Source organism: Garra rufa, chromosome 1 (assembly GCF_049309525.1).
Source record: "Garra rufa chromosome 1, GarRuf1.0, whole genome shotgun sequence".
NCBI lineage: Eukaryota > Metazoa > Chordata > Actinopteri > Cypriniformes > Cyprinidae > Garra > Garra rufa.
This window is the reverse complement of record NC_133361.1, coordinates 17,657,237-17,683,990: the sequence shown is the minus strand read 5'-3', so window position 1 is coordinate 17,683,990 and position 26,754 is coordinate 17,657,237. Positions and strand designations below refer to the sequence as shown.

At 37.5% G+C, this 26,754-nt stretch overlaps 1 protein-coding gene, 1 long non-coding RNA gene and 3 other non-coding genes across 6 annotated transcripts; 1 reads left to right on the top strand and 4 right to left on the bottom strand.

Moving 5' to 3' along the window:
* The first annotated feature begins 669 nt into the window (after positions 1 to 669).
* LOC141331719 (fas-binding factor 1 homolog) lies at positions 670 to 24,758 on the top strand. The gene is made up of 28 exons (XM_073836756.1): positions 670 to 1,080; positions 2,067 to 2,094; positions 2,187 to 2,243; positions 2,329 to 2,404; positions 2,620 to 2,680; positions 4,063 to 4,113; positions 4,203 to 4,311; positions 4,412 to 4,492; positions 4,751 to 4,867; positions 4,957 to 5,089; positions 6,519 to 6,676; positions 6,960 to 7,056; positions 8,494 to 8,910; positions 8,997 to 9,055; positions 9,787 to 9,887; positions 9,963 to 10,082; positions 10,162 to 10,262; positions 13,657 to 13,863; positions 14,025 to 14,132; positions 14,212 to 14,351; positions 14,428 to 14,546; positions 14,652 to 14,774; positions 14,960 to 15,145; positions 16,824 to 17,000; positions 17,087 to 17,224; positions 21,142 to 21,235; positions 21,311 to 21,414; positions 24,624 to 24,758. Exons 1-28 carry the CDS (start codon positions 1,078 to 1,080, stop codon positions 24,702 to 24,704), a joined length of 3,246 nt encoding a protein of 1,081 aa, XP_073692857.1. The 5' UTR covers positions 670 to 1,077; the 3' UTR covers positions 24,705 to 24,758.
* Positions 24,716 to 26,754, bottom strand: LOC141331855 (uncharacterized). 2 transcript variants are annotated; one of them, XR_012355279.1, is made up of 6 exons: positions 26,637 to 26,754; positions 26,461 to 26,540; positions 26,154 to 26,198; positions 25,204 to 25,248; positions 25,054 to 25,104; positions 24,716 to 24,814 (listed from the first exon to the last, which is right to left on the bottom strand). It is a non-coding gene; the product is annotated as an uncharacterized lncRNA (long non-coding RNA). The 2 variants fall into 2 exon arrangements; XR_012355278.1 differs by having other exon boundaries at positions 26,633 to 26,753.
* On the bottom strand, positions 24,894 to 24,965 carry LOC141291700 (small nucleolar RNA R38). Its single transcript, XR_012340371.1, has one exon. It is a non-coding gene; the product is annotated as a small nucleolar RNA R38 (small nucleolar RNA).
* On the bottom strand, positions 25,327 to 25,403 carry LOC141291711 (small nucleolar RNA SNORD49). Its single transcript, XR_012340376.1, has one exon. It is a non-coding gene; the product is annotated as a small nucleolar RNA SNORD49 (small nucleolar RNA).
* On the bottom strand, positions 26,277 to 26,353 carry LOC141291722 (small nucleolar RNA SNORD49). The gene has a single exon (XR_012340377.1). It is a non-coding gene; the product is annotated as a small nucleolar RNA SNORD49 (small nucleolar RNA).

The following is a 26,754-nucleotide window of genomic DNA, read 5'->3' as shown; positions in this document are numbered from 1 at the left end:
AGTAAATTGAACGATAGCGCCATCTGCTGTTTTGCAAGAGGAAGTTGCTTCATTGCATTTGTGAGAAAATCTGTCTGCACACGTGTGAGAAAGCCAAGTTTTCCTCACAAAAAAAAATATATATATATATTTGCAACACACAATGCATATATTTGTTATACCTCTGCATTTTCTCTCAAATTGACTTGTGTTTGTGTATAGTACTTTTTGTTTGTTTGAAAGTCGTTTTTTCCTTTGCAAAGCAGATTGTGCTTGTTTGCAAAACGGTCTATTTGTTTGTTTAATTTTGGCACATAAATAACTCCATATAATTTCAAGTGAAACAGGAAGACAGGGCAGGACATATCGAGCAGCCACGCCCCATTTTTCAAATAGCCAATAGCATTTAATTTATATTTGCTTAGGCCAGAGCCATTTAGCTGCATAAAGCTGCTTTCAAACAGATTACCCCCCTAGATTCAATATGAAACTTTTACTGAAACAAAAGCGTGACACGGTGCTTAAACCAGACCTCATTTGCCCAAAACTTTCTTCCAGTTTGATTTTTATTCTTTAAAATTCAAACTATATCTTTAAGTGAACAATGTTTACTTCGACTACATTACCCATGGTGCACTGTTGTAAATAGGAAGTGCGTCAGATACACACGGGTTTCAAACCTGTGGAGGACAAAGTCACCGCGATTCATAAGTAGCGCGTTTGAAATCGTGCTCATACGTAAATAACAATATTTTATATATTCGTGTGGATCAAACGTGTCGCTGTATTCAGCACTTCCGCATATAGATATCCGTGAGGACTGACTCAAGTTTTGAAAAACGGATTCAACACTAAAGCTCTTCCCGTCCAGAACACAGACAGGATTTGATTTTCACTCAGATCTGAGTCCTCATCTTCCAGACAAAACCAAAAGCCTCCAGAAACGGATCTCTAGCGGGTCCAGAGCACAATTTTTTTTTATATGATCAGCTGATCTGCGTCTCAGCGCTCGCGCTCTTGTCGAAGCTTTGCTGGTTTCCATTGGTAACGGGCACGCGCACAGATTTCGTAAACAGTTTCTCCTTTTGGGGATCAGACATGGTAAAATTATTTTTCTTACTAATAACAGCACATTATACATGTAAATTCACATTAACATGTAATTCAAACAAAGTAATAACATATAGTGAAGCGAACGAGTGCTTAACTGAGTCATAAAAGAGCTTAACAACATCAGGTAAATAACGGTATTTAGGATGTAATTATTTTAGACAGCTGGTAATAAATTTGTTGCTATTTAATTTGTAATTTAGTATTAATTACGAGTAATTATTGTATTATAAATTGGTGCACATTGCTGCAAATCCCGGTCATGTGACATTACAGACTTTATTCTGTGGTGTAATAATACAATACAATACAATAATACTAGTATAGTACTGTATAATATGTTACTTTAGTTCTAGAATAAATGTTACCATGCATTAATTCATCTCACACAAAAAACAGATACAGTATTCCTCAAAATGAATAAAAACAGTGAAATTCAATGCAAACCTGCAATAATTAAATATGTTAAATAATACAAATATCCTTTATTTATTTAATCCCATTTATTAACAATGTCTTTGCTGCTGACCTTCGATGACCCAATTCATCCATACTAATAAGCAAAAATTACTCAAGATAATCTGACATGTTTTCCTTTTTTATAATTGCTGAAGAGTTGACATTTTTTTCTTCTGCGGTCTACTGTACAGACGTGAATTTACTTTTCTCTAAGCCTGAGGCTTTTGGTGTGAAAAGGCTTTAACATTTGCCAAAAATAGAACTTTTTATATTAAAACAAACAAGCAAGCCCTGCCCAGATTTAAAGAGTAACGCAAAAGTAACATAAAGCATTACTTTGCATAAAAACGTATCTTAAGTAGTTACTTTAAGGAGTAATTAATGCATTACTTTTAAAAGTAACTTTCCCCAACACTGATAGTAATGCATTATTATAGTGCAGTAAACTACGTAAATATTCATGGGGAAATAACACATGCATAAAAGGTGTTTAATTGTCTTATCTTCATCTCTTCCAGACTTCAAAACAGAAGAAGGGGCTCAGAAGTGAGTTTTTGTTCAGCTCATATCTGTGTTTATGTCTCGTGTTTTTAAATTACTGTATAATATAAACTGTAATATTTTCATCTTTCTCTCAGGCTCTATAGATGACGTGTTAGGAGATCTGCTGGGTGATGATGATGATGATGATGAAGGTATTATCCACTGATATAGTCACAGTGTTATTTAATAGAAGTGAATGTGCTCTACCTGTTGTAATGGCGTGTCTTTGGTCCACAGGTCCGGTGAAGGTGCGATCACCTGCAGCTGTGTCCAGCAGACCCACGGCCGTCCTCACGTCCCGCAGCGGGAAGAGGTGAGTGCTGCATCTGAAAGCTTATTGGTTACATTTGTACTGAGCTTCATTTAGGTTGCAGCTCATAAACAAATCCCATTGCATGAAATATGCATGGAGCACAGATGTTTACCACATACCATGTAGAATAAACATCAACAGTCTGATAAAGTGAGACACAGACAAAGTCTGTCACCAGTGTAAACGTCCAATAAAGCTGCTTTCTTTGCATTCAGATCACTTCTGGATGAGGATTTCTTCAGTAAACTGGCAGAAGAGGCTGAGAAAGATGATGAGGTGAGACGCGCTCATAACAAAAGAAAAATCCTTCAGGTCCGACAAATTCTTTGGTTTTCCAGCATTTTTGTGTATTTGAACCCTTTCCAACAATGACTGTATGATTTTGAGATCCAACTGAGGGACTCATAGGCAACTATCACAGAAGTTTCAAACACCGACTGATGCTTCAGAAGTAAAAAGACAATGCATAAGGAGCTAGGGGGATGAATTTGAAGATCAGGGTAAATTTAACTTATTTTGTCTTCTGGGAAATATGTACGAATCTTCTGTAGCCTCTGAAGGGCATTGTGTTTTCTTCTGAAGCATCAGTGAGCATTTGAACCTTCTGTAATAGTTGCATATGAGACCCTCAGTGTGAAAAGATGGATCTTAAAATAAACCAGTCATTGCTGGAAAGGGTGGAAACACAAAAATGCTTAAAAAAATAAATACAAAATTTGTGGGTCCTGAAGGATTGTTCTGAAGAACAGCAGGCAGTTCAACTGTTCAGAACAAACAGGGGACTCATGAACAACTATCACTAAACAAACAAACACAGCAGTAGATCATTCAGGTAACAACACAGTATTAAGAATCAAGTGTATGTACATTTTTGAAGGGGACCATTTTTATTTTCTCTTGTGGACTACATGTAAACATCTTTTATGTGAAATATAATAGTACCAAGTAAACAATAGCATGCATTTTGTGCGATCCTTCTTATTTTGGTAAAATAATTAACATTCGGCAGGTTTTGAAAAGGGGGATGTTAACTTTGGACCTCAACTGTATACTAAAATGCTGTAGAATTAAAAGAAACAAAGATAAAACAGCCAAAATAATTTTTATTTGTGTGTAAAATTCATTATTACATGCATTAATAGAGGAAATATGAAGAACTCATGTTTAGTTTGTTTAAAGAAATTGATCAAATGAATCTCAAAGCTTAGATTACTTGCAATAAACATCTATTTTAGTATCACTGATATACTATTATAGCTTTATAATATTATAATAATACTATCATAGCATTACAGTTCTGAAATTGTTATTATATTGGTATTTTCCATTTTCATTTTAACTTTAGTTAAACTTTTAGTGATTTTGTAGTGTGTTTTTGTCATTTTAAATTACTATTTTTCAAAATATGTTTATGTAGTTTTAATTTTTTTAATTCAGTTCAGTTTAGTTTGAGTTTGAAATGTTGTCTCTGCAACAACCTGAAATAAAATAAGTTATAAATAATTTTATATTTTTTATGGTTAAGGTTAACAATAATAACCATATGTCTGCTAAACTGGAAACAAAGCACTAAACTCTTACATCTCCTCTATAAAGCAAATAATTAGTTACATCTGTTTGACATTTACTCAGCATTTGTTTGAATTTGTGTGTCTCAGGCCTCTGATGTGTCTGAGGCAGATCCTGCCGCTCTACTGGACAGCATGAAGGTAAATCTAGAAGATTCTGCTTTCTGATTGGCTGAAATATGACTTGTGACATCAAATTAATGATATCATTCTGATTTTGTTCATTCCAGAACATGGACGACATGGACGCAGATCTGTTCAGCTCCAAGAAGAAGCCGAGCTCTGCTCCTGTTCAGAGGAAAGAACCTTCTAAAGCAGGAGACAAGAGCAAAACCACAGGTGCATTTCTGTACTGTTACAGATCTGTTTCTGTACATTTTTTAACAAATGATTTAACTCTCAGAGGACTGTTTTTAAAATATTGAATGCGTTTTTGCAGAGGAGATGGCTCCTGAAGACAAAAAGCCCAGTTCTGCTCCAGCCTCCACAGCGAGAACTTACAAGAAGTTCAGCTTTCTGGGTAAGTGCAAAAACCACGGCTTCTTCTCTTGACAGCATTTAACAGGTCAAATGGGTTCATGAGGGTTTTGAGCAATGATTTTCTACATTTTTCATGCTGCATGTGGTTCAGATGATGAAGGTGGAGGTCTTGATCCTCCTCCTTCTCCCCCTGATGAAGGTATCAAAACACAGGATGGCTGAGTTTTTAGCAAAACCTTTGTGGAAAAAAACATCCTGAAACCTTGACGTAAACATGACAGATCTTTGCGTTTCACAGATAAAGTTGACGATTCGTTAGATGATCTACTGGATGATCTGGAAAACAAGCCGAAGATGACAAAAAAAACTGAGCCGCCCTCTTCCTCACCAGCCGTTCCTCAGAAAACAGAGACGGGTGAGAGAACGACGATCTCTCACTATAATAAAAGATAAACCCAGCAGCAGCTCGATGAGTCTCTGTCTGTTTTATATGTGTTTTAACAGCATCTCCAGCAGCCGCTGTGAAGAAAAGGGAAGATCTGACGTTTGATGATGATGAAGATGATCTGATCGACGCTCTGGGCTTCGGAGAAACACTCAAAACACAAGGAAACGGAAAGACGCAGAAGAAAGACAGGTAGAGTATGTTTGCACACCTTTAATCCTGAAAGCTCTTAGGAGGTTTGGATGAAACCAGTTCGGTTTGAGCCATCTAAAATATCCTGTGTATACAATAAAAATTAAAATGAACTTGACTTTAAAACTGAATTGTATATATATGTGACCCTGGACCACAGAACCAGTAATAAGGGTCAGAAACAGAATAACAGAAATCAAAGATTTATACAGCATCTGAAAATAAAATAAATATTCTTTCCATTGATGTATTTTTTTTAGGATATGACCATATTTGGCCGAAATACAACTATTTGAAAATCTGGAATCTGAGGGTGCAAAAAATCTACTGGCACACCCCTTCTAATGAAAAGATTTGACTACTTTAGTCATTTCCATGAGTATAAATCTTAATGTTTAAGCATGTAATGATATTTTAGGGAATCATGTGCTTCTAATTTGATAGCAACAGTTTGGACAAGACCCTTTCTATTCTAACATGACAATGCCTCTGTGTATAAGGCAAGGTTCATAGAGAATGGAGTTTATTTATTAAGCGTGCAGAACAACCACCCAATAAAGCATTACAATAATCTATCCTTGAGGTCATGAATGCATGAATTAACGTTTCGGCATTTGACAATGAGAGTATAAGTTGTAATTTTAATGTTTTTGAGATGGAAGAATGCTAGAAATGTGGCTTTCAAAGGACAGATTGCTGTCGAATAGGACACCTAGGTTCCTAACTGATGACTAAGAATTGACAGAGCAGCCATCAAGTATTAGACAGTGTTTTAGGTTATTGCATGTGGAGGTTTTAGGTCCAAAAATTAACAACTCGTCATCCAGTTTTTTTTATATCAGCTATGCATTTCGTTAGTTTTTCAAATTGGCATGTTTTGCCGGGCCATGAAGAAATTAGAGCTGCGTATCATCAGCATAACAGTGAAAGCCAACACAGTGTTTCCTGATGATATCTCCCAAGGGTAAAGTGTTAAAAGTAATGGCCCTAGTACTGAGCCTTGAGGTACTTCATACTGAACTTGTGATCGATATGATGCCTCTTCATTTACTGCCACAAATTGACGGCGGTCTGATAAGTACGATTTGAACCATGCCAATGCACTTCCACTAATGCCAACATAATTTTTAAGTCCATTCAAAAGAATGTTGTGGTCAATAGTATCAAACGCAGCACTAAGACCCAGTAGCACTAATAGAGAGATGCAACCACGATCGGATGATAAGAGCAGGTCATTTGTAACTCAACAATGTCACAGTCTAATATAATGTGTTAAATCTTCCAGAAATGAAGCTTAGAAGTCGAAAAGGCACCATGCACTCAATGAGCCTGAAGTGTTTTTTGACTTTTTATGATTAGTTTGGATTATTCATAGAGAATATGACACTGAACCTGTTGTGATTTATGTATTTCCAACCTCTGTGATCAGTGATCCTCCTCTGAGAGCTCGCACACGACTGGATGAGATCTTGGGACGAGGAACGTCTCCTCGTCTGCTGGAGAGACCCGCCACGGGAGAGAAGACAGACACACCACAGCCTGAGAAACAGATAGAGAAACCACCAGAGAAGAGCTCAGCTGGAAAAGGTTACTACGAAAAGAATTAAGTGATGCAAGAAAGGCACAATAATTATCAATTATCAGCAATAACAATTAAGTAATAGATCATATAACAGCGAAACAGTAGCTCCAACAGTATTGTTTTGTGCTTGCAACATGATGTGTTTGATTCCCAGAGAATGCATGCACTTAAATCTTAAATGCAAGGCAAGTCACTTCGGATAAAATTGTTTGCTGAATGTGTGTATGTAAGTGAAGGCTTTCAATAAATCAATAAATAAGCACTAACCTCTGGGCCTTCTCTTTGTAGCATCTCTGATGGATGAGGAGGACTTCACATTCGGATCTTATCAGCCCACGATGGGTTCGACTCCAGAGGGCCGTCAGTCCCGCAGACAGTCTGTCAGGTGAGAGTGCACACACAAATGCATTAATGTGTCAAATGAGCAATATTACGTATTTAATGTCTAAACAGTAATAAGCAAGAGCGATACGATTTTTACACAACTTTTACTAAAAGTTTGCAAAATTACTTGACAGTACAACAAGGTTGTACTCACAAGTTTACACAATATTTACTGACAATGTACTAAAATATAAAATTAATTAAAGGGAATATGTTAATACAGATAAAATGAACAAGTGAACAAGAATTATTGATAGGTGAAAAGATTACGATAACACAAATGTTAACATATTGCAGAAATACTTAAACTGATGTAATATTTTTTTATAATTTCCAAATATCAGGTCTACCCATAAACAAAATACAAGATATACAGAAAATGTATTTTACACAACATTTACTAAAAACCAACAACATATTAATAATGATGAAATCAGCAGATTTTATCCTACCAATAATATAGAAAAATATTTAATTTTTACTATGTAAAAAAAAGATTCAGTAAATTTATAAAAATTAAATAAGTCAATAAAATTTTGCCGTCATCAAAAAATATTGATAATAATGCTATCAGCACATTTTTATTCTAACAGTAATATAGAAAAATACATAATTATTTACTATATTAATGTAAAAGAAAAAAAATAAATGATACAGTAATTTTATAAAAACTTTTATAAAATATTACCATCATGCTTGAATACCTTAATATTGATTGTAAAATTAAATTAATGTCTACCTATTAACAAAAGATTTCTTACAATACTTAAAATTCACTAAAATACTAAAAATATTAATAATAATGCTTCTTAATATAGAAAATAAAGAAGAAATACATATTACTATATTAAAGTAAAAAAAAAATAAGTGATACAGTTATTTTTATGAAAAATAAATTAAGTCAAAATATTACAGTCATGCTTGAATCATAATTTGTAATCATTTTAATTTTAAAATAAATTATTTAATGTCTACCTATGAACACAATAATATATTTTTTTACACAATACTTAGCTTTCACTAAAATATCTGAAAACAAAGCAAATTTTTGCTGCATTAAATGTAAACAAAATTAAAATTTATATTAAAGTACACTAAAAAAATATTACCATAATAAATAAACACTTCATAATTTATGTAATATATAATCTTCTACATTGATTTTTCATTAACAAAATGCAAGATGTCAACTTCCAATATTTTTTTTAGTTCTACCTATTAACACAATATATGTACAAATTGGTTGTTTTACATAATATAAGATAAAAATGTAAAAAAGAAAATTAAAAAATTCAATAATGCCATTAGAGGATTTTGGATATTTAGGGCCGCTAACATCGACACGGCAGGTTTATCACCATAGTTTCTTCATACATATTTCTTGATTTTAAGAGCATAGATCAGTGTCATTACAGCTAACTCTGTTGCTCTGTATCAGATTCTCGACTGAAGACGTGAGCGTTCACTCGCCCGAACACAAACCCAAACCCTCCACACGTGCCGCAAGGCCCAGATCAGACTGGCTCGGCCTGAAGCAGGATGAAGAGGAGCAAAAGATAAAGGAGGAACCCAAACAATCAGCACCAGAGACCCTAAAGCCTCCAGCATCACCGTCCACAGTGGCCCGAAAAGAGTCGCCCGCTTTAAAAACAATAACTACAGATCCACCGGCCACACCCTCGTCTCCTAAAACCGTCTCAAAACCAGTGAAGAGAGACGAGGACGAGGAAGACGACTGGCTCACCGGAGCACTGACTCGCAAGAAAACACAGTCAGTGAGCCAAATAGAGGACAGAGAGAAAAAACAGGAAGGAAGACGACAGGACGAGACACCCGTCCCAAACCCAGAGCCCAGGTATAGTCAACACAGAGACAGTCACTGCTATAAATGTGGTCATGTGATTTACACTGGACTAAATTAAGTTTGTGTGCGTTTTCCAGCAGAGAGTCCACTGGCGTCTCCGTCCAACACAACACGAGCTCAGAAACTCACAAACCTGGTACAGAGAAACACAGCATTGTTGTGAAATTTAATTTCACAACAAAACTTATGAAAATTCATCATTATAGCATGTCTGCATGTCATAATAGAATCTCATTTCTTAGTTATTCAGTTAGTTTCCTCTCAGCTAACATCATTCCAGCATCTGTTACCCATCAAATGCCCTGAAACAACCCTATAAAACAGACCTCATCTCCAAACAATACAATTCACTCCCACACCTGTAGTGACCCAGTCATGTACTCAGAAATCCCTGCATCTCATGACTTGCTAAATGAAAATGTATATCAATCAGGCCATGTTTCCCCACTTATCCATGTCCGTCACATCCACATCCACTCTTCACTGGTTCTGTCCCGTTCCAGGACTCAATCAGACCCTTTTGTCAAAGTCCAAAGCACCTGAATCACGGCCCTTTAACTCAACCAGCAGCACACAACACAAATCCCACGCTCAGGACCTCAGAACACCCTCAGGACGGGACATCCAGACAGAGACACCCCCCTCAAACCCCGTCCAGGGGTGGCATGTGCCTGCTCTAGTGTCCCCTGGAGTGTGGAGTAGGTGCTACTAGTGTAGAGCAATATATCATAAAAACAATTACATCAAGCTAATGAAAACAAATCAATATGAAGAAGATAAAATGGGAAATTATATTCTGCATAAAGAAAACATATTCCATAGTATGTAGATAATATCAATGTGTTTTTCAAACTGCTATTGTTTTAGTGTTTCCACAGAAATCACCTGCAGAGGGTGCTGTAGCCATGACACAAACACACACACCTCTGTCTGCAGACGGTCTACAGCAGCTACTCATACAACAACAGGTAACATAGATATGATACAAAACATGCTGTAATGGTGATTTATGTAAACTAATGAAGGGCTGTGTGTGTGTGTAGCTGGCTCAGTCTCAGCTGTGGGGTCTGGGCAGCTCTTTGGACTCACAGAGACTCAGAGACACGGACCATCAACATGACGTGACGTCACTGCAGAAACGCATCATTCAGCTGGAGGGACAGGTACTGTTACTTCATGTGTGTTAATTGTTCAAGAGACTCCAGCTGAATGCAGTAGATAAGGATTCATGTGCGTGTTCAGGTGAGGAGTTTACAGCTGGAGAGAGACCAGAATCAGATGCTGTTAGAGAGCGTTCAACAGAGACACAAACAAGACACTGAGCTCATGGAGAACATGCACAGGTAACACAAGCACACACACAGGCAGTAACACATAAGCATACAGGTAACACACAGGTAACAAGGAAAGGATGTGACATGACATAACATATGACCAAGTGTGGTGTTCCATACTTGGAAATTTGTGCTCTGCATTTCACCCATTCAAGTGCACACACACAGCAGTGAGTAGTAAACAAGCACCGTGAACAGACACCCGGAGCAGTGGGCAGCCAATGCTGCAGTGCCCGGTGCTCAGTGCCTTGCTCAAGGATATCACTTCAGTCGTGGTATTGAAGGTGGAAGAGAGCACTGATTATTCACTCCCCCACCCACAATTCCTGCCAAACCTGAGACTTGAACAGGCGACCTTTGGATAACAAGACTGACTCTCTTTAACATTAGGCCATGACTGCCCCCAACAAACACAGAAGTAACACACACAGAGAGGTGGCGGTAACAAACAGTGGTAACACACATACAGATGTAACACGTAACACAGAGGTAACATACACACAGAGATAACACACAACAAACACACTGGTAACACACATGTAACATAACACACAGAGGCAGCGGTAACATGCAGGTTACACACACAGAGGGGCAATGGTAACAAGCAGAGGTAACATACGTAAGGGATAAATGTACAGGCAGCCGGTAGTTATCGCAGAAATAAGCCCCGACAGTGTGATCAGGACCCGACGCGAAGCGGAGGGTCTTGTATCACACTGAAGGGGCTTATTTCGCGATAACTACCGGCTGCCTGTACATTATCCCGCTTATTACACGGCTACTTGCCACGTAAGGAAAAAAACTGGACATGAATATGAATTTGAAATCTTTTATTGGCATATTTGTTTTAAATTAACATTTTTATCCTTCCGCGAAACGATATAGTACCACGTGACTAACATTCAAACTATGTACGTTAGTAAGACAATTTAAATAGATTAATGTCGAAATTTTCCATTGTTAATTGTGGTTGTCCAGTGTTTGTCACAAGATGGCGCCAAACGGTAATCTTTGTTGGCACGGAGGGATTTTAAACATACAAGTAGTACCGGCTATGCGTTATTACTTTGGAGCGGTGATTATTTGAAAAGAACGAACCTGCAAATGTCTCAACTGACCAATCAGAATCAAGCATTCCAAAGAGCCGTGTAATAAACTGAGATAACACATAGGAAACAACCACACGTAACATATCACACAGAGGCACTGGTAATGCGCACACACACACACACAGGCAGGCAGTGGTAACATACACTGGTAACACACAGAAGCAGTGGCAGTAACACAGGCAACACAAACAAGTAAAACACACACAGAAGTGGCAGTGACACACAGAGAGGTGACGATACCACACATATAACATAAAACAGAGGTAACAGTCAGGGAGGCAGCGGTAACATGCAGGTGACACAGGCAGTGGTAACATACGTAACAAGCACACGGAAGCAGCGATAACACACAGGCAGTGGTTACACAGAGACAGTGGTAATACATGTAACACACAGGTATCACGCACGAAAGCAGCGGTAAGACACGTAACAGGCAGTGGTAACATGTAACACACCGAGGCAATAGTAACATAGGTAACAAACCAAAGCAGCGGTAACACACTGGTAACACACATACACGCAAGACAGAGTGGCGTGGTAACAGGTAACAAATGTAACACACACAGGCAGCAGTAACACAGGTAGCACACACACACACACACACACACACACACACACACACACGTAACAGACAGGCAGTGGTAACAGCTAACACAGGTAACAAAGGTAACAAACACAGGCAGTGGTAACGCACAGGTAACACACACACATAGAAGTACTAGTAACAAAGTTAACACACAGACGCAGTGATAACACACAGGTAACCACACGGAAGCAGCAGTAACACACAGGTAACACACATAGAAGTACCAGTAACACAGTTAACACACAGAGGCAGTGATAACACACAGGTAACAAGCACACGGAAGCAGCAGTAACACACAGGTAACACACACACACACGAAAGCAGCGGTAAGACACGGAACACACAGGTAACACAGTGATAACACACATACACGCAACACTGAGTAGAGCAGTAACAGGTAATAAAGGTAACACACACAGGCAGCAGTAATACACATACACGTAACAAGAGAGGCAGGGGTAAGACACATACACGCAACACAGAGGCAGCGATAAGACATACACGCAACACAGAGAGGCAGGGGTAAGACACACACGCAACACAGAGAGGCAGCGGTAAGACATACACGCAACACAGAGAGGCAGCGGTAACACACAAACACGTAACAGAGAGGCAGCTGTAACATGCATACAAGCAAAACAGAGAGGCAGCGGTAACACACATACACGCAACACAGAGAGGCAGCGGTAACAGGTAACACATGTAACACGTAACAAAGGTAACAAACATGGACAAACAGGCAGTGGTAACACACAGGTAACTCACACAGAAGTACCAGTAACACACAGGTAAAACACACACGAAAGCAGCAGTAAGACACGTAACAGGAAGTGGTAACAGAGACAGTGGTAACATGTAACTCAGGTAACACACTGAAGCAGCGTTAACACATACACACAACACAGAGTAGAGTGGTAACAGGTAACAGGCAGCGGTAACACACAGAAGTAGCGGTAACACAGAGAGGCAGCGGTAACAGGTAACAAAGGTAACAAACAGACACAGGCAGCGGTAACACGCAGGTAACCCACACACGCAGAAGCAGCGGTAACACACACCCACACAGGGAGGCAGTGGTAACACATACGTAACACACACACGAAAGCAGCGGTAACACACACCCACACAGGGAGGCAGTGGTAACACACACGTAACACACACACAAAGCAGCGGTAACACACAGAAGCTAACACACAGGTAACACACACAAGCAGTGGTAACACGTAACACCCACACAGAGGGGCAGTGGTAACACACAAGTAACGCACACACACACACACACACACACACACACACATGGAAGCAGCGGTTACACACAAGTAATGCACACACACACACACACACACACACACATGGAAGCAGCGGTTACACACATGCGCACACACACACACACACACACACACACACACGAAAGCAGCGGTAACACACAGAAGCTAACACACAGGTAACACACACAGGCAGTGGTAACACACACACGGAAGCAGCGGTTACACATAAGTAATGCGCACACACACAGAAGCAGCGGTTACACACAGGTAACATGTACGCAGGTAACACGCACACGGAAGCAGCGGTAACACACACCCACACAGAGAGGCAGTGGTAACACACAAGTTACGCACACACACATGGAAGCAGCGGTTACACACAGGTAACACACATACCTGTAAGAGTGTCATTTGATGTAATTTATGTGCTCTCATCTCAGAGCTCGTGTGAAGCTGCTGGAGGAATCGGCTGCTCAGCGAGAGCTGCGCTCGCGGCAGGAGAACGAGGACCTGGCGGAGAGACTGGCTGCAGTCACACGTCTGGCGGAGCAGGAGAGAGCAGAGATGCAGGCACAGCAACAGCGCAGACTTGCGCAGTGTCAGCAGGACAGAGACAGAGAGGTGGAGAGACTCAGAGACCTGCAGAGGTGATGCACACACTTTCCCTGAAAGTTTGAGTTAAAAAATTATTAGCTTTTTATATAATATATAACTTCAGCACAAAGTTAAGTCCTTCTTTAAAAGCTGATGACTGTTACAGGAAAAAAAATGAACAAACCCAGTCTTGTTACATTAACAAATGTCACAGGAAGTCCATCCTGGAGATGAAGAGAGATCATGAAGAGCAGATCCAGCGTCTGAAGAAACTGAAGGATGAGGAGATCGACGCAGTGACCAGTGCCACGTCTCAGACCAGGTGATGCACGTCACAGGCAAGACATCTCTTAGCGGTTGGAGCTGGATCTCATGGAGCTTCTGTGTGTGTTTCGGTTTAGGTCTCTGACGGTGGTCATCGAGCAGATGGAGCAGTTCTCCCACAGGCTGGGTGATCTTTCATCTCGGGTGGAGAGTTCACATGAAAACACGGCTCAAGGACTGGAGATCGGAGCCAGACAGAGAGACGAACAGCTTAGAGGTACAAACAGAAACATGAACATCTCCAGATCTGTACAGAAAAGATCAGCAGATCTAAATTTGTCATTCGCTGTCAGTTCTGCAGGATCGCTTAAATCAGCAGCAGCGTGAAATGGCTGAAGAGAGGTCACGACTCAAAGAGGTCATCGCCAAGATGGACACCCAGCTGGTCGGGCAGCAGAGACAGCTGGAGAAGGTCAAGAAACCTTGACGTTTACTCTGAACATGGATAAAGCATTAAAATGATAAGTATGAAAAGTATGAGTGTTTAACGTGATGTTACACTGGTTTGTGTGTTCAGGAGCGCTGGCGGGTGACATCAGAACTGGCCAAAGCTGAATCATCTCTGCGAGGACTGGAGGAGGAGAGACGGACCATGACGCAACAATTCAGCATGGAGAGAGAGGAGCTGGAGAGGGCAAAGGTCAGATGCAAAATGACATTACTCGATAAATAGGATTTAATTTAAATGCAATTTAAATTGTAAATCCACATCAACTCTAACTGGACTCATTTCACGTGTCAAGTTAGAAACACAAATTAATTATTAATTAATTAAACACGAGCGCTGATGTTTGGGGCTCATTAGTCTGTCTGTCTGTGTCTTAGAGCGCTCTGCTGGAGGAGCAGCAGTCCGTCATGCAGCACTGTGCTGAGGAGCGCAGGAAACTGGCAGCCGAGTGGAGCCGCTTTCACACGCAGGAGAAACTACGTCAGGAGCGCGTCGAGAAAGAGGCCAGCCGAGCCATGGAGAGAGACGCAAATAGAGAGGGGTCCATCATCAACATGGCACAGGTAACGCAGTAACATCAGTCCAGCTCATATATCATTCATACTATAAAAGCAGATGACAGCACATGACAAAAAGTGGAATTCAATGCATTCATCTTTTACACACTAATATTAATCATGAGGAACAGACACTGAAGCTGATATAGAAGTTTTTAATTGTATGAACCTAGAAGTGATGAATTTCACGAAATGAATTGAGCTGGATGCTACTTTTTCATTCAGCACAATGTTAAAAGGAACACTCCGCTTTTTTTGGAAATAGGCTCATTCTCCAACTCCCCCCCCCCGAGTTAATAAGTTAATTTTTACCGTTTTGAAATCTATTCAGCCGTTCTCCTGTTCTGGCTTTTAGCATAGCTTAGCATAGATCATTGAATCCTATTAGACCAATAGCATCGGGTTCAAAAATGACCAACGAGTTTCGATATTTGTCCTATTTAAAACTTGACTCTTCTGCAGTTATATCGTGTACTAAGACCAGCAGAAAATGCAAAGCTGCGAGTTTCTAGGCTGATAAGATTAGGAACTACACTTCCATTTCGGCGTAATAGTCAAGGAAGTTTGCTGCCGTAATATGGCCGAAGCAGGCGGAGTATTATCAGAAATGAGTTCCCAGCTAGTTTAGCATTTGCACATGTGCTGCGTGGTATTACTGCTCCTGCTTCAGCCTTATTACGGCAGCAAACTTCCTTGACTATTACGCCGGAATGGGAGTGTAGTTCCTAATCTTATCAGCCTAGAAAATTGAAGCTTTGCATTTTCTGCTGGTCTTAGTACACGATATAACTGCAGAAGAGTCAAGTTTTAAATAGGACAAATATCGAAACTTGTTGGTCATTTTTGAACGTGATGCTATTGGTCTAATAGGATTCAATGATCTGTGCTAAAAGTGATATCGCCAGAACAGGAGAATGGCTGATTCAAAACGGTAAAACTCAACTTATTAACTCGGGGGGAGTTGGAGAATGAGCCTATTTCCAAAAAAAGTGGAGTGTTCCTTTAAATCATATAGTAGTAGTGTATCTTAGTACTATGAAACCCCATTTGTCATTTCATCTAACTTTTTTTACTTTATTGCACACAGTTTCAAGTTTGTATACTTACTAAGTTAACATCTCAAAATAAAAAGCAAAATTTTGTTTAAGCAAAAATATAATAAAAAACATATTTTTAATATGTATTAAATGAAAAAAAAAAAAAATCACATTTCCCCAAAAAATACAAAGCAACAATTGAGTACATTTGAGTTTTTGCATATTTTAATATTATATAGGCTTGTGTTTATTATTATTCACATATTTTACCTTTATTCACAATTTGCTCAAATAAGTCACTTACCCAGGAAGTAGCTCATTATAGCCCCTACCAGTTGTTTGTTGTAGGCCTTAAAAAGCAAATTCAGTAAAAGACCATTTCTCCCTTTGCATTGAACTTCAAGTGTCGTAAATTGGCAGATGTTGTTTATGTGCAAACAGCCACAGTTGAATAAAGTTAAAAAGGTGAAATCACAATCTATGACCCCTTTAATAGTATTAGTAAACAATAGCAAGACTGATAACTTTTATGAAGTTAAAGAAGATATTTCTGCAACGGACTGTAGGCGGTCAGATGGGAGACGATGAAAAAGTAAGAGGGCCTGAAGACATCAGATGAGAAGGGAATTTTCTTTTGTGATACTCAGGAGCAGGTGGATCTGAAGCTGCGCGCCGGAGAGCTGAAACAGAAGGAGGAAGCGCTGCTGCGAGAAAGAGACAGTCTGGAGAACCTGAGACAGGAGCTGGACACTGAGAAAGACAGACTGAGCGCCGCGGCTCTGAGACTCAAGACTCGAGCGCAGGAGGTGGAGGGGTTCAGTAAGGTAAATCACTACAGCCAGCAGATCTATCTGTGTGTGTGAGCGTGAGACACTGATCATGTGACACTGAAGCATTTTCTGTGTCACAGCTGGCGTCTGAGCGCTTTGAGGAGGGAGAGCGAGCGCTGAGAGAGTCCAGACAGGTGGAGGCCGAACATCAGACACGACTACGCAACATCCACACACAGATGGAGAGACTACGACAACAGGAGCACAACCTACAACAGGTCTCTGATCACTGATAACCACTCAAACTTTTTTTTTTTTTGTTCAGTGATAGTTGTTCATGAGTCCCTTGTTAGTCCTGAACATTAAAACTGCTTACCGTTCTTCAGAAAAATCCTTCAGGTCCCACAAATTCTTTGGTTTTTCAGCGTTTTTGTGTATTTGAACCCTTTTCCAACAATGACTGTATGATTTTGAGATCCATCTTTTCCAGAGGTGTCAAGTAACGAAGTACAAATACTTCGTTACCTTACTTAAGTAGAATTTTTGGGTATCTATACTTTACTGGAGTAATTATTTTTCAGCCTACTTTTTACTTCTACTCCTTACATTTTCAAGCAATTATCTGTACTTTCTACTCCTTACATTTTAAAAATAGACTCGTTACTGCTATTTTTTTCGGCTCAATTGTGTTCATTCATGTCATCGTTCAAAAAAGAAAAAAAAAACTATCCAGATAAATTGCGCCATTCACATGAATTTGTGAATTTGGTTGTGGTTGGATGAGAAGTATAAACATATCCCATTCCGACACCCTATTGGTTTGTACGCGATCCATCACACCTGCACGTGACACAAATCACGTCACACTCCAGCAGGGATGTACTGGCCATCGGGGAGAACCGGGACATTGCCGGTGGGCCGGTGGAGTAGTGGGCCGATCGCCGAAGCGAGGCAGACCTCCTCCATATTAAGCGCTATTTTAAATGACATTCGAAACTGCAAATAGCCCAAATGTGTGAAGCGGCGGGATCAGTCACCCGCACAGCGCTGACGAACGTACGCTGCGCTTCCACCACCATGTAAAGTGATAAACAGCGCAAGTTGCTTGACGCATTCAGATTTAAAAAGAGTTGTGTTGGCAGTTGTGTGATATGAGAACATTAAAGGTTCTGTAGGTTCTGCTGGGCTGCTGAAAACAGCTGCATGATGAGGTAAAGTGATAAATGCCAATACATAATTACTGTCATTTTATAACAAATTTTATTGTTAATTATTATGAATAAAAAAATAGCTATTGTAATGTTTTCTTGTGACGATATCGTACTAATACTTGTCAGTTAATATCTGGATTTTAAGCAAAAATTTCTTCCTTTTTAAATGTTAAGTTGTAATTCATTTTAATTGGAGAAAAATGTTAATTCAGTAAGAGCCTGATTAAGGATAAATATCAGTGCCTTATATAAATAAGGTGTTTACTACACATATTAAAGTTCTTAAAGGGACAGTTCACCCAAAAATAAAAATTGTCATTATACTGTATACAACATCATGTAATTTTAATCCTGTATGAACTTCTTCATTCTTCTGTGGTACATAAAGGAAGATACTCTGAGAAATTCAAAAATTTTGTCTTTAGTATAAATCAATAGAGTAGAATTTTGAGTAGAAATCAATAAATGAATATGTTTGGTTACATTCTACAAAATGTATTTTGTGTTCTACAAAAGTAAGTAATTTTTACAGAATTACATGTCCTGCATTCTAGCTCAAAATCTGTGCTTTACTGCATGTATTTCTATGTGACAAAAATGCATTATTCATTTGTTGCATTTGAATTCAGTATCAATCATTATTTGATTCTGTCCTGTTTTATTCATACATTTATTTACTTCAATTAAAGGCCCTATAATCCAACAAAACTCATGGGGGAACTTGTGGGCTGAATGGGCTGGATTTGTCCATGGCCAAATTTTAACCCCAGTCCAGCCCTGCACTCCAGCAAGGATATAGCCAGTGTCCGGGTCGTTACTCAAAAAAGTTGATTTCTGCAAATGAAGCTACAGTAGGTAGTTTGGTAGAGGGATGTTTGAATAAATTAGCGTTTGCGATTGACAACGCGATTGACAATGTTGTGATAACACAATACTTATAGTCAGCAACTAGTCATCATATCTCCCGCTTCGTGAAACACGTTAATGCTCAGTAGTACACATTTATGGTTCTTTAATGTATTTGCATTGTAATAAAATGCATTTATTTTCATTGGGCATATATGCGGCTGAAACAGGTAGCCTAGTGCATCCCAATTTTTTTAACATTAACATTTTAATATAACATAGTCACTATGGCCTTTAGAAATGTTTTTTGGGGAGGTGGGGTGGTGCACAATAGGCCCCTGTGGCGCGGCCCAATCTTTTGTCCTTAATGGTATTTTTTTCCCATACATTACTTTTACTTTTTTACTTTAAGTAGTTTTAAAACCAGTACTTTTATACTTTTACTTGAGTAAAAAGCTTGAATTGATACTTCAACTTCTACAAAAGTCTTTTTAAATCCTAGTATCTGTACTTCTACTTGAGTAATGAATGTGAATACTTTTGACACCACTGATCTTTTCACACTGAGGACAACTGAGAGACTCATATGCAACTATTACAGAAAGTTCAAACGCTCACTGATGCTTCAGAAGGAAACACAATGCATAATAACCGGGGGTGAAAACTTTTGAACAGAATGAAGATGTTTACATTTTTCTTATTTTGCCTAAATATCATATTTTTTTCATTTAGTATTGGCCTTCAGAAGATACTTACATGATCCCCAGAAGACAAAATAAATTACATTTACCCTGATCTTCAAAATATTTTACATTTTGAAAGTTTAAATTGTTAAACTTTTAGAAATTGTTTTGATTACCACCATTTTTTTATTGAATCATAAAACAAATTCTAGAAAAATTACAACAAATAGCACAGACTTTTGAAAAAATATATTACATTTTGGGCGGGAACAAATAAAGCATATTGTAGGATCCTATTATTGTTATAATTGTACATTTCGTGAATTAAATTTATTGATTCATTAATTTGGGAACTAAATTCACTAACTTCACAAACAATGAATCAATGAATTGAGAAACAATTAACATGGAAAACAGAATTTGGAAATGTCTTAGAGCGGTATTATTGGTAAGATTTTAATAAAAAAATTATTTAATGCATTAAATAACAATAACAATTTAATGCATTTTAATGTTTTATTAAATTTCACGATTTTGGATGATTAACAATTAATAAATCATTAAAAGAAATAAAAAAATTTAAAAAATAAACTGGAAAACAAAGAATTTAGAAAACTATAATTTACGCTTTTATCAGATGATATCATTAATTTTTGTTTTTTAATCCATTTAATATTATGAATTAATCCAAATCAAGAGTAGCATTTATATGGGACAAACCTTGATCATCTCAATTAGGGTAAAAACATTACATTGCACAGATGAATTTACATTAAACACTGCAAAAAAATGCTTTTCTTAATTAGATTTTTTGTCTTGTTTCCAGGCAAAATATCAAAAAAAAAATTTAATCAAAAAGGATTTTCTAGACGAGTAAAAATTGTCTTGTTTTCAGAAAAAAACAAGTCAAAATTAAGTGAGTTTTTGCTTAGAACAAGCGAAATAATCTGCCAATGGGGTATGAAAAAATATCTTATTATTATGCACTTATTTTTTATTTAAAAATGCACTTAATTTTGACTAGTTTTTTTTTTTTTTTTTAGAAAACAAGTCAAAATTCTTTGTAGATTTAAGAATTTTTAGATATTTTGGCTGGAAACAAGACAAAAATCTAAGTAAAAAAAGCATTTTTTGCGGTGAACAAATAATATAATTTAGAAAAACACCCTAATTTAGTCAAAACATAGATTAACAGCCACTTTGGACTACATTTTTCACTATTTAAAAAAAAAAAGCATAACATCATACAGCAACTCGAATCAGCAAATTATTAGATTTTAAAAATACTGCTCAAATAAACCGATTCATTAAGATGAACCAGACATCCCAAAACAACATAGCGTCCAAAAGAGACTTCACCACTATTACTGGTAAAGCTGCACTATAATAAAAACAGCTGAACTGAATGATATAGTTATTATCTAGTTACTGTAACTCTTATAATGTGATCTGCAGGAGCGTCTGAGGATGACGGATCATCACAGAGACATTGAGAGACTAAGACACACTCTTCCCGTCCATCCGGGGACGTCAGCACCTCTCATTACAGGTAATCTGTTCAGATTCAGACTCACAACAGGCGTTCAATGTGTCGGATAAGCAATCACACGTGCGTGTTTGTCAGATTTCTCTCCAGCATTGGCCAGCACACACCTGAACGCTGCTGTGAACCCACTGCCCTCTGAACTTCATGCCCGCCTCGCCCTCATCAAACACACTGCTGAGAAGGTACAGCAACACACGTTCATTTCAGCTCACAGATTACCCAGCGTTACCCAAATACACTTGTTAATCAAACGAAAAATAAACTTAAGGGTATATTATATTCATATATGCAGCAAGTAACTGAATTATTTAAAGATACAAACCAGAAAAGTACTTATTTAAATGCGAGTCCCTAAAAGCAACAATTTTGTTCAGGAAAAAAATAAAAACATTTTCAATAAGTAAATAAAAATCTAATTAAAATCTGACCACATTTCCAAAAATAAAAACAAAGCAACAGTTCGGTTCAGAAAAAATGGGGGGGGGGGGGACTGCTCTGAACCAAAAAACAAATATTCCGATATAAGGGAACAACAACAAAAAAATATCTGACCACATTGCCAGTTGATGTTTTGATACCAAAAATACATATTAAAGAAGTAGTTCACTTTCAGAACAAAAATTTACAGATAATATATTCACCCCCTTGTCATCCAAGATGTTCATGTCTTTCTTTCTTTAATTGTAAAGAAATTATGTTTTTTAAGGAAAACATTTCAGGATTTCTCTCCATATAATGAACTTCTATGGTGCCCCTGAGTATGAACTAACAAAATGCGGCTTCAAAGGGCTCTAAATGATCCCAGCTGAGGAAGAAGGGTCTTATCTAGCGAAACGATCGATTATTTTCTAAAAGCATTTACAATTTATATACTTTTTAATCCCCTAACAGAGTACACACAGAGCTAGACAAGATGAGCATTTGAGGTTAAAAAGGATTTTATAAAAAAATAAAAATAGTTTAAAAAAATACTAAAAGAGTTTTTATAAAATACCCGAGCATTTTGCTAGATAAGACACTGCTTTCCTCGGCTGGGATCGTTTAGAGCACTTTGAAGCTGCATTTTGTTAGTTCATACTCAGGGGCACCATAGAAGTCCATTAAATGGAGAGAAATCCTGAAATGTTTTCCTCAAAAAACATCATTTCTTTACGACTGAAGAAAGAAAGACATGAACATCTTGGATGTACAAGGGGGTGAGCACATTATCTGTAATTTTTGTTCTGAAAGTGAACTACTCCTTTAAGTGCAAAATAAGCGTAAGGGTAAAATATATGCAATGATTAAGTGAATAATTCAATGGATAAACAAACAAGCTAAAATTCTCACATAAATGGCAAAGAAATGCCAACAGTTTTTGAACAACGCCAGTTAAACAATTAAAAATAAATAAATAAAATGGAAAGATCTGACCACACTTTTGAATGATTCCAGAGAAAAATCTAAATAAGCAACAATTCAGTTCAGCAAGCAGAGCCAAATAAACACATAAAAAGGAAAGATCCCACCATATTTCCCATTGATGTTGAAGCCAATGATCCATTGGTGTAAAGTCCAAAGGCAAACAGTAGAAACAGGATGGTGGAATTAATCCAAATTAAATGCCACTTACAATCCACTTTAACATGAAATGTAGTCAACTGGAGCAGGTGTATCAAGAACAAGTGTAAAACATTGAAACCACAGCAAACTTTTTACAATTCAAAATGTCCGCCTTCAGTTCATCTGTGATTCATTACAGACTGATGAGGCTCATTACACTCCCTAGTGGCTGGAGTGTGTAATTATAATGATAAACCGGCAAACTGATGAAATCCTGACTTCTTTAGTCTGACATTTAGGCCTGGTTTCATAGACAGGGTTTAGACTAAGCGAGGATTAGGCAATAGTTGGATTAGGACTATTAAATAATTTTTATAAATGTGCTTCGTAAAAAAAAAAAACTTATTGGTGTGCATCTAGACACAAAACAAAGGCACTGATATATTTTAAGATCAGTCGGTGCAAATTTCTTATAGCTGAAACAGCTCAGACTCTAGGACTAGGCTTAAGCCCTGGCAAAATGATGGCACAGAGGAACAATACTGTTTGAATAATTTTCTAAACTTTTTCCAGCTGATTTAAAACATTGAAAGCCAATCAGAATCCATCATGGATTTAAAGTGGCAGACGACAAAACTTCAGAGCGCTTATAATAAACGGAACATTATCACCCATTGGTGCTGTTAATATAATTATCCTTCTTGGGGTGGATTAAAAAATGTTTCAGTCATGACTGTTACAGTAGTTGACAATTTTATGGGATAACATCGCCAAATGTTTCTTTAGTGACAATTTAGAAACTTTTGAACCTAGCTCAAAGATGCTAATCAGCACATGGTTAGCTAGCACAGTTTTGAACAGTTGTACACATAAAAATAAATGTTATGGAATATTTTCCGCCCAAAAAAGCATTTAATTATAGAAAAATAGTGTCCTTAAAGTTACACACAGATTTTCATATTTTTAAACACATTTACCTTAAAATGATAGGGCCCCCATCTAATCAAATTATGAATGAGGGACAGCCACCGCCCAATTGAAAGTAGCCAACAAACTTTTATATACACACTGATATTCAAAATGTGTTTCAGAGAATAATAAATTAAAGATTTAAATACTTTTTAAATTGTTTTTTGGTTGTGGGACAGCAGTCTTAAAGTCGCTGGGGTATATTTGTAGCAATAGCCAAAAATACATTGTATGGGTCAAAATTGATTTTTCTGTCAAAAATCATTAGGAAATTAAGTATAGATCATGTTACATTAAGATTTTTTTGTAAAATTCCTACTATAAATATCAAAATGTAATTTGATTAGTAATATGCATTAAGAACTTAATTTGGACAACTTTAAAGCCGATTTCAGTGTTTTGATTTTTTTGCACCCTTAGATTCCAGATTTTCAAATAGATGTATCTCGGCCAAATATTGTCCTATCCTAACAAACTATACATCAATAGCAAGCTTATTTGTTTTGTAAAATTTAACCTTATGACTGGTTTTGTGGTCCAGGGTCACATGTATAAATGTTTTATTACAAAGACAGCAGTTGTATTTACCATACATTAACAGCTCAAATGATAGGCCTAATAAGGAGGAAATAAATAAAATTTGAGTATTTAGGATGTCTGAGCAATTATCTTGGGTAAAGCTAGTATCTTTATATGCTTATTAAAACTCACAGCAATTGCAGAGAGCTGTATAACAAGTCACCAAAACCATAAGGAAGTCCTTTATTTCAACAACTTACACCAAGTAATGCTTGGCTATTATTTCCTCAGAGCAAATATTTCCCCTAAGTGGGCAACATCCCAAACCTTTACTAATGGTTTCTGGTCATTTCCCCAACAGGACAGAGACTTCCTGCAGGAGGAGCAGTACTTTCTAGACACCCTGAAGAAAACCTCATACAACTCAACCGTCAACACATGACAGAGACAAAATCATTTTGATAAGCTTTATTTGATAATAAACAGTGCAAAAAGATGTTTCACAGCCTGATGTCAATCTCCAGCGTTCATCACGGTCACCATGGAGCAAGTCTGCAAAAAGTAAAATATGGGTCACTTCAGCTAAAAATAAAATGTTAAAGACAGACAAATATTCATTAAACTCAATCACACAAGCCTCAGGTTACCAAAAACTCAACACATGTTTTTCAGACAGGGATAACTTCTCTCATCACAGGCTTGAACGAATAGATGTGGCCTAAACGCTAGTTTTGGATCAGATCAAAAGACTATTCTGACCTACTTTCTAGTAAGACACAAATTATACGTACAGCTCTGCATCCAGGTGAATCAGGACACCTCATGGTGGTTTTCAGCTCCATCTGCTCAGACAAAACATGCATTAGATTTCTGTAAAATGTCATGGATACAGATTAAATCTTAGAAAGATTGCCAAAGAGGAGTTTTGGAAATGGCTTTACCTGATCAGCGCTGATTTGAATCCGCTTTAAATATTAGATGTTCACCTGTTGAGAGAAAGGCCACGTGATCAGATATCTAATGTCTGAATAACAGCGATAGAGATCATATCTGCACGTTGTGCGTCTCAGATTGAGTTTGCCTTGCCATCGTCAGTTATCGCATCAGACGGCACTTCCTATGTAGCAATTTCATCACAGAACACAACTTTGCGATCAAAGCGATTTATTAAAAGACTTATTCTCAATCCATTGAAAAAAAAAAAAACACGTTGTAGTGTCCAGGTTCAACTCCGCAATAAACCATGTAAAATAAGTATAAGTGAACATTACAGAATAAAGGATTGTGTTCCCTTTTGTCAGTACTGAAAAAAATAGTTTCAGATGTGACCGTTATGCTAGTGACAATTTTATGGGATAACATTTACTGCCAAGAAAATACTTAATTTTTCAGTAGTGATAATTTTAGATGAACCTAGCTCAAAGATGCTAATCAGCACATGGTATGCTAGCACAGTTCTGAACAGTTGTACAAAGTAACTAAATGTTATGGAATAACTCCCAAAAAAAGAAAGTTTATTTACAGAAAAATTGTGTTAGGTAATGCGCCTTAAAGTTCGTTTTTGAACACATTTGCCTTAAAATTATAGGACCCATCTACTCACCTCATCTATGAAAGAGACAGGAATATTTCCTGATCATAAATGTCAGGGTCTAGTTAAAATCAGTCTTTTATTTTATAAAGAATTTAACCTTTTTTTTTTTTTTTTAACAAAAGATGCAAAGATTTTAATATTTTCATAAATTGAAAGTAGCCAATAAACAATTTTATATGTACACACACACACTGATATGTTATATATTGTGGGCTTCAAAAGATTAAAATACTTAAATGATACAAATTAATCTCAGAAAGACGTAACAAAAGTTTTGGAAATGGCTTTAACAGTTACCTGATCAGCACCGATTTGAATCATCTTTAAATCTCAGATGTTCACCTGTTGAGAGAAAGAGCACGTGATCAGATATCTAACATCTTCATAACAGTGATGCATATCATATCTGCACGTTGTGCGTCTCAGATTGAGTTTGCTTTTCCATCGTCAGTTATCGCATCAGACGGCACTTCCTATGTAGCAATTTCATCACAGAACACAACTTTGCGATCAAAGCATAACACTTGTGTAAACCATTTATTCTCAGTCCATGGCAAAACTTCTTAAATACTAAAAATCAACCCAAAAAAATGATAATACCCACCATTTGCGCGAACTGCGCGTAACAGTCACATAGCAAAGCATTCAGCAGAACTGCATCTTTGTTCTAAATCACAATCCAGCCTACAAAAAGACAAAGGGAACGTTAAACACTGAGCGCCTTTTTACTTAAACCATATACATAATATTAATAATAACAGCTTTGAACGACAGACTTACATTTATCATGGTGGTCTGAATTCGTTGTGATCGGATCTTCGCGTGTAATTCATTATGAACATGCTTCAATTGCGCTTATCTGTCCTCCGTGTCTAAAGTACTGCGCGCAACCACGAGC